This window comes from Triticum dicoccoides, chromosome 7B (assembly GCF_002162155.2).
Source record: "Triticum dicoccoides isolate Atlit2015 ecotype Zavitan chromosome 7B, WEW_v2.0, whole genome shotgun sequence".
Taxonomy (NCBI): Eukaryota; Viridiplantae; Streptophyta; class Magnoliopsida; order Poales; family Poaceae; genus Triticum; species Triticum dicoccoides.
The window spans coordinates 138,767,402-138,774,273 of NC_041393.1; the positions used below are offsets into that span (position 1 = coordinate 138,767,402).

General features: G+C 52.7%; 2 protein-coding genes across 3 annotated transcripts in view; one reads left to right on the top strand and one right to left on the bottom strand.

The window, feature by feature from the left end:
- Nucleotides 1-664, top strand: part of LOC119338312 — a 5,523-nt gene extending 4,859 nt beyond the window's left edge. The window contains exon 2 of one of the 2 annotated variants that reach the window (XR_005163911.1): nucleotides 200-664. The gene's annotated coding sequence lies outside the window, so the exon portion shown is untranslated. The remainder of the gene's footprint in view (nucleotides 1-199) is intronic. The other variant, XR_005163912.1, reaches the window with a different exon arrangement.
- Nucleotides 665-4,289: 3,625 nt separating this feature from the next.
- Nucleotides 4,290-5,833, bottom strand: LOC119336449 (ribonucleoside-diphosphate reductase small chain-like). Its single transcript, XM_037608481.1, has one exon. The coding sequence runs from the start codon at nucleotides 5,544-5,546 to the stop codon at nucleotides 4,527-4,529; it is 1,020 nt and encodes a 339-aa protein (XP_037464378.1). The 5' UTR covers nucleotides 5,547-5,833; the 3' UTR covers nucleotides 4,290-4,526.
- Between the last annotated feature and the right edge of the window lie 1,039 nt (nucleotides 5,834-6,872).

The following is a 6,872-nucleotide window of genomic DNA, read 5'->3' on the forward strand; positions in this document are numbered from 1 at the left end:
CTACTCCCTCCGACTTCTGTAAGTCGTTTCAGACAACTCAAAATAGGTTGTTTTACACATTGTCTGAAATGTCTTCAAGGTCTTATAAAAATGAATAGAGAAATACTGGACTCTAAGAAACAAAATAACCTTTGAGCAACCTACTATGTGATCTCCTGTTGAGGCAATCTTCAATGTTTGTTCTTTCATGATGTACTAGGCAGGTCTTCTCAAGGGCGGACAAGGACGTGTTCCAAGGCGGTAATCGAGTGCTGATGCACGGAGCTATGTTGCTCTCCCGACAGTTGGACCTCCAGTTGTTGCGCTGGACTTGGACCATGCTTCTAGGATGTGATCACCTACTGAAGTGCTTCTTCGTGACTAGTATTATTTTGGTGGAAGTGTTCCTTCGCTGGTGAATGCCGCGCGTTTTTGTCTTGGTAGCCTGAAACTCCTTTTCTCTGCGTTGGTCAGCCTTGATGTTAGGTTGTCTGTTTCCCAAATAACTATTTGTGCTCTCAGGTTTTTGCCTCATAACAGGTGTTTCGATGTCGAGCACCCATGGCGGGTTTCCTGGCAATGCACCATTTGCCTCCCTCTCTTTCCCTCCTCCTATCTTGCTTGTAATACCAGTGAACTTTGTATTTCCGTTAAGCAATTAATGAAAAGGGGGATGCCCGGTTGGAAAAACAAGAAACAACTAGCGCATGTGCATGTCTGAAGTCTGAACCGTGACTGCTTTTAGGAATGCTACAATGGATTGGAGTTTGAGTTTAAGCTCCTTATCCCATTAATCTAGAGCTCTAGGCCCATTAGCTTAGTTAGACTCAAATGAGAATTCAGGTCAGGTAAGCGAACATGATTGCTAAAAGTTTAAACCATCATGTGTACGATCAGTTCCATTGTGGTCAGTTGTGGTTGTTGTTTGGTTCGGTTTTATCATGGTTCCTTGTTCTTAGTTCGACTATTGGAATTATCTTGAGCATGTATCTTGTTATATTTGAAAGTTTCATATTGATGGTACTATGTACTTATGCACTTAGAAACTAGAAGTATTTGTTATCTGAATTATTATTATTTTGCATTACTTTTTCGCGAATACGCGAAAGCTTGTGTGTCATTGCATTGATAGAAGGAGTTGAAAGGGGTACAAGAGTAGCATCATGGGACACGTACGCAAATTGGCGAACCTGAGGATGCTAGAGCAGAATGCGGGGTGCTCGGCCCGAAGAAGAACTAAAGCCTAAATCTCGGGGATAAGCATGTTGTGGCTCCAGCCCTAGCACAGAGGTGCACGTCTTCTTGGATATACTGCACCGGTTGCGTAGTACCGGGCTACAGCGAGTTGAAGACAACAGGCATTGCAGTGCTTCCAAATCCACTAACTTGTGAGAAGGAGGATAGAGGAAAGACCTCGACGAGGAGTAATAGGAGCCATCGAGCAGAGGTCACCACAAATCCGTGAAAGACATCGTCTTATGAGGCAGGGTGGTATAGTAGATCACCAAGAGAGGATCTCGTGCCAAATTTACCGCGAGAAGGGGCGGCAGTGAGGAGATGATGCATGCCTCCGGGAGTCTGATTGCGAAGGACGCAACTGTCATGGTAAGGGAGATCACGTGGTTCCAAGAGGTCGACGGTCCAGCATCGATCCTGGAGGACGAGCTAGGCAAAAAACGTTGGGAAATTTCTCACGTTCTTCTCGGGGCCAATCTGACACCGGGACCACAGGAAGGTTCCCTAAGATTCGATCGGACATGGATCTCGGTTCTTCACCTTTCACTTCTGTTTGATTTGACATCAGGGCCGTGGGAGGCGACCTTAGGTTCCGACTCAATGTCGGGCCCCATGAAGGATTTTCACGCTCGACCTGAGCCGGATTAAGCATCGGGCTTGGAGTCAGCGGTTTGAGGTAACCCTCAGCTTGGTGTGAAGACTAGCTTTCCGCGGGCATCCGTGGTGTCGTCGAATCTAATGATCTAACCTGGAGCGTGGGTTTCGACCTGGCTAAGGTGGTCGGTCGAGTTAGAGAAGAGAGTGATGCGGCCGAAGACAAAGATCTGCCCCCGCACGAGGTCGCGTCGGCACCGATCTGCTCGCTAATCTTGATCCCCATCGTACCGTGGTGATCGCTTAGCAGGATCTGCATGGGCCACCAATGACGGAGCTAAATCTGACAGATCTCGAGGTATAGGGGGTCCCAAGCTAACTGTCTAGGCACGATAGTAACACGGACACGAGGTTTACTGTGTTAGACAATATTGTGTTGGATTGAGTACAAATACTGATTTTCTACTATGAAATTGTTGTGTGTCCTTTATGTACCTTGCCCCCTAGTTTATATAGATATCGGGGGAGGGGGTTCTAGGGTTACAACATCCTTGGCTGCTACTTACGAAGAAACAGAGTCTCTGTTGAATCCAGCACCTTCGGATACATGACAGGTTTTCCGGAGCCTTCCGTCTTCGGTTCATGGACTGTCTAGTATGGCCCACTCGTGAACCGACAAAAGGGGTCCTCGGCCCAGCGCACCTGGTCGGAAGCCGTCGTGGTGAGAGGCCCTCTAGGGGGACACCATTAGGCGCCAAGTTATACTTGTTGTCGGCATGTGCTACGCACGGTGGCTCCTATAGAGGCAACAAGTCTTGCATGTTGTTGTTGGATCTAAAGTGATACGACAGTGTCGGGAGGAAAAGCGGTATAGGGTGTCTTTTTCTTTTGGTATCTCCTCCACAGGCATCCGACTATCTAGGCGTCGGTAGCCAGACAAGGGATGATGGTAGAGGCGGCTTCAACGACGAGTATGCGCACTCCAATGGAAACACAAGGTTCCTGATTAGCCTATATGTCGACGTGTGCCTGCCTGTGTCTTTGTTGAAGGTAGTGGACGAAACCACGGCTTTGGGGATAAAAATCCAGAGGCTGGCCTACGATTGTACTCATCATCATCGACGCACACACGACATTTTCTTCCTGAAGGCTTAGCCTAGAAGTTGTATACTTTTCATTTATTGTTTGTGGTTGCCTCATGAAATTTGTTTGGCTGTTGGATTCTGTTTTTTTATTATTTTTATATGGTTGTGTGCATCTTCCTAATGCAGACAGCCGAGGGTTATCTTCTTTTTCAAAAGAAAAAGAAAACAAAGCGATGCCGAGTTGAAACAACAGGCTGCTTTTTGTTTCGTCAAAAAAAAAAAAAACAGGCTGCTTTTTGTCGCAGTCGAATACGTTGGGAGGATCATGATGTGGTAGTGACCAAGAATTGCCTCCGAAATTCGAATCCACTTGTTAGACGATCGCTCACCATTGGTCCATTGTTCAATCCATGGAAAATGGCTAGCCCTCCCCTCAAGAAAAAAATGCCAGCCTAGAAAAAAAAAATAACAAGTCCAGAAAGTATTCGAGCACTACGCCGAACATATGCTCCGCTTTCCCCGTTTCCGCAGGGCAGGGAACACGACCCGCGCCGCGCGCTTCGATCGATCGAAACCATTTTGGCGCCACCGGTTCCCGCCGCCTCCCGCCGCGTTCGGTTTGGGCGTGCTCTGTGTCTGGTGTGCGCGGCTGATTCTCCGTAGCAGCGGTAGTGCTGCTACAAAGACACTTGGACGCTGCAAGCTTCGTACAGCCATAACCGAAGAAACTGAATGAACGGGACAGGCAGGCAGTTTGGACGTTGCAGATCAGCCGCGGCAGTAGGGTTCACCGTCGACGTGGGCGCACGGCCGCCGTAGAAACATGAGGCCACTTTTGCGCCTCGCTCACAACAAAGTGCCCGATCGCAGATCGCTTGCTTGTCAGTCAGCTGTCACGCAAACCTGCATTAGACACGACATTTTGATGTACCGTACAGTAGTACTACCCAGCCCATATCACGTTCAGAGGATCTTGCTTTTTGGCCCAAAAAGTTACCGCCCAAGATCTCATTTTCCATACGGTAGATTCCTCCGCTACGTAACAGCCAAATAAATCCAAGCGTCTCTGATATTGTACTCCAAGTCTGCGACGAAACAGCCAAGATTTCGTGCAAAAAAAGCCAAGATTTCGTGCAAAATAGTGGGGCCAAGCCTGCATCACGTCTGGCGCGCCGCAATCGGGCCACAGAGGATCGGTCCCCTCTGCGCCCCTAACTAAAACCCTACGTAATCCTTGGGAACCCTATCCGCCGAGGCTTTCGAACGCCTTGCGCGCCCACGGGATGGCACGCGCATTTCGTCGAACGCCCTCCGCGCGCCCACGGATCGGCACGCGCATTTCGTCGAACATCGTCTGCGCGTCCGCAGGTTGGCATGCTTTGCAGAAACAATTCCTCAAACAGGGGCAGCACAAGATGTTTATTTATTCAGAAGCAATACCTTGATTCATTACAATACATCAGTACATCACCAATAAGAGACAGCGAAATAACAGTAAATAAAAACATTGTGGAGCACCCAGCACACATGTATCACCGCTACTACTACTAGGACTAAGGAGCAACCAGACGCGGGGGGCGAGCGAGCGAGCGAGCCATTGGTAATGGAGATTGCATATTATCATCGGACTGATCAGAAGTCCTCGTCGATGCTGAAGACGTGCTGGGTCGCGGCGCCGCCGTTGAGGTTGGACATGACGGACGCCTTCTGGTACTCGCCCACGCGCTTCTCGAAGAAGTTGGTCTTGCCCTGCAGGGAGATGAGCTCCATCCAGTCGAACGGGTTGGTGGCGTTGTATAGCTTCTTGCAGCCCAGCGCCATGAGCAGGCGGTCGGCGACGAACTCGATGTACTGGCTCATCAGGTCGCCGTTCATGCCGACGAGCGCGCAGGGCAGCGCGTCGCAGACGAACTCCCTCTCGATGTCCACGGCCTCGGAGACGATCTCGAAGACGCGTGACTCGTCCAGCTTGCCGCGCAGGATGTCGTAGAGGAGGCAGGCGAAGTCGCAGTGCAGGCCCTCGTCGCGGGAGATGAGCTCGTTGGAGAAGGTGAGGCCCGGCATGAGCCCGCGCTTCTTGAGCCAGAAGATGGCGCAGAAGGAGCCCGAGAAGAAGATGCCCTCCACGCAGGCGAAGGCGACGATGCGCTCGGCGAAGCGCTCCCCACCGTCGATCCAGCGCAGGGCCCAGTCGGCCTTGCGGCGCACGGCGGGTATGGTGTCGATGGCGCGGAAGAGGCGGTCCTTCTCGACGTCGTCGCGGATGTAGGTCTCGATGAGCAGGGAGTACATCTCGGAGTGGATGTTCTCGATGGCGATCTGGAAGCCGTAGAAGGCCCTGGCCTCGGCGACCTGCACGTCGGACATGAACCTGGAGGCGAGGTTCTCGAGCACGATGCCGTCCGAGGCGGCGAAGAAGGCGAGCACGTGGGAGATGAAGTGGCGCTCGTCGTTGGAGAGCGTGGTGTCCCAGTGGCGCGCGTCGGAGGAGAGGTCCACCTCCTCGGCGGTCCAGAAGGAGGCCACCGCCTTCTTGTAGAACTCCCAGATCTGCGGGAACCGGATGGGGAACATGGAGAAGCGGTCCGACGACTCCGCCAGGAGCGGCTCCTCCGCGTCGCAGGCGGGCACCATGGAGAGGGCGGCAGGCATCTTTGGAATTCGGCGGCGGCGGCGGCGGCGCTGGCCTCGATGTGGGAAGGATTTCTGCGTAGGGATTTGGGAGATGGGACTGGCGGTGGTTCTGGTGTGGGGGAATGGAGCGGGGGTTGGAGGAGGTTTATAGGGTGGGATCGGGAGGGAAGATTTCGAATTGGAAAGGATTTGGCGGCTCCTTGGGAGGGAAGGAGGAGCGGGCGCGGGGGAAGGCGCCGTGCGGCGGAAGATTGGGGAAAAGTTTCGATTTTTGCCGGGTGATTTGAAGTTTTCGGGGGGAAGAAAGGAGGGAGAGGTGGAGGGAAGGGGCGGCAGAGGGTGCGGTTGCTCACGTGTTGTTTATTTTAGGAAGCTAGGTTTCGCGTGAGCGAACGGGGGCGGTTTGGTAAAAATGGGGGCGCTGGAAGTATCTCGAGACTGGGCTTGGTGCTTGCTATAGTTGACTGATGTGGCCCGGGGCCTGTTCAGCCCAAAGCAAGAAGGGCAGCGCCGGTCGACCGGCCCAACCGCGCAGCCACCCGATTTGGTCGCCTGCAACCATTGGACCGGGTCATCTCTCCTTGTGTCTTCTTCTACGTTCACCATCCGCAGAGCACTGCTTCTCCACCCCCCACCCCCTTGTCGCTTCCATACATCAAAAGATAGTGTCTACCCCGTTGTCGTGGCTGTGGGCGACGAGCACCGGCGAGGGCCAGCCACGTGGCCACGGGGATTGCAGCATGGTTGCCTGTGGGTCCCGAGCGCACGATCATCATGGATGCAGGTCTAATGACGGCTTGTTCCAGTGCTGGATCGTCATGCTTGCAGCCTCTCTCGCGTCACAAGCCCCGGTTCGCCGTCGTCGTCTACTAACACCGCCGTGTTCCAGGGAAGAAATCAACGAACAGAAATCTCTGGTGGTCAGTTAAAGCAAAAAAACATGGTTCCAGCCAAAATTGACACTGATCACTCAAAAAACGTAGCAGCAAACTCCGAAAAGTCCAATTGTAGCAAAAGAGCTAGCCGGTTCCAGCAAAATCCACGTCGCAGGTGAGGGCGCGTTTCGATTCCGGCACTAGTGGGCACTGGTTCCAGCACGTCGCCTCGCAGGTTGCAGCAAACGCTGACACCAGTTCCAGCAAAGTGTTGGCAGGTTCGTAGCAAAACGGCGATGACGGTTCTAGCGATTGGTGACCATGCTGATAGCAGCCGCCAGCTCGAGCATTTTTGTGGACGCCCTTGTTCCAGCATCATGTTGGTTTGCTGCATCCCCCGGCATCAACACCCCCTCCCCCCCTCCCCCGCGTAGCTCATGTTAGTGCTCGTCAGCAAAAACAGCTAGCG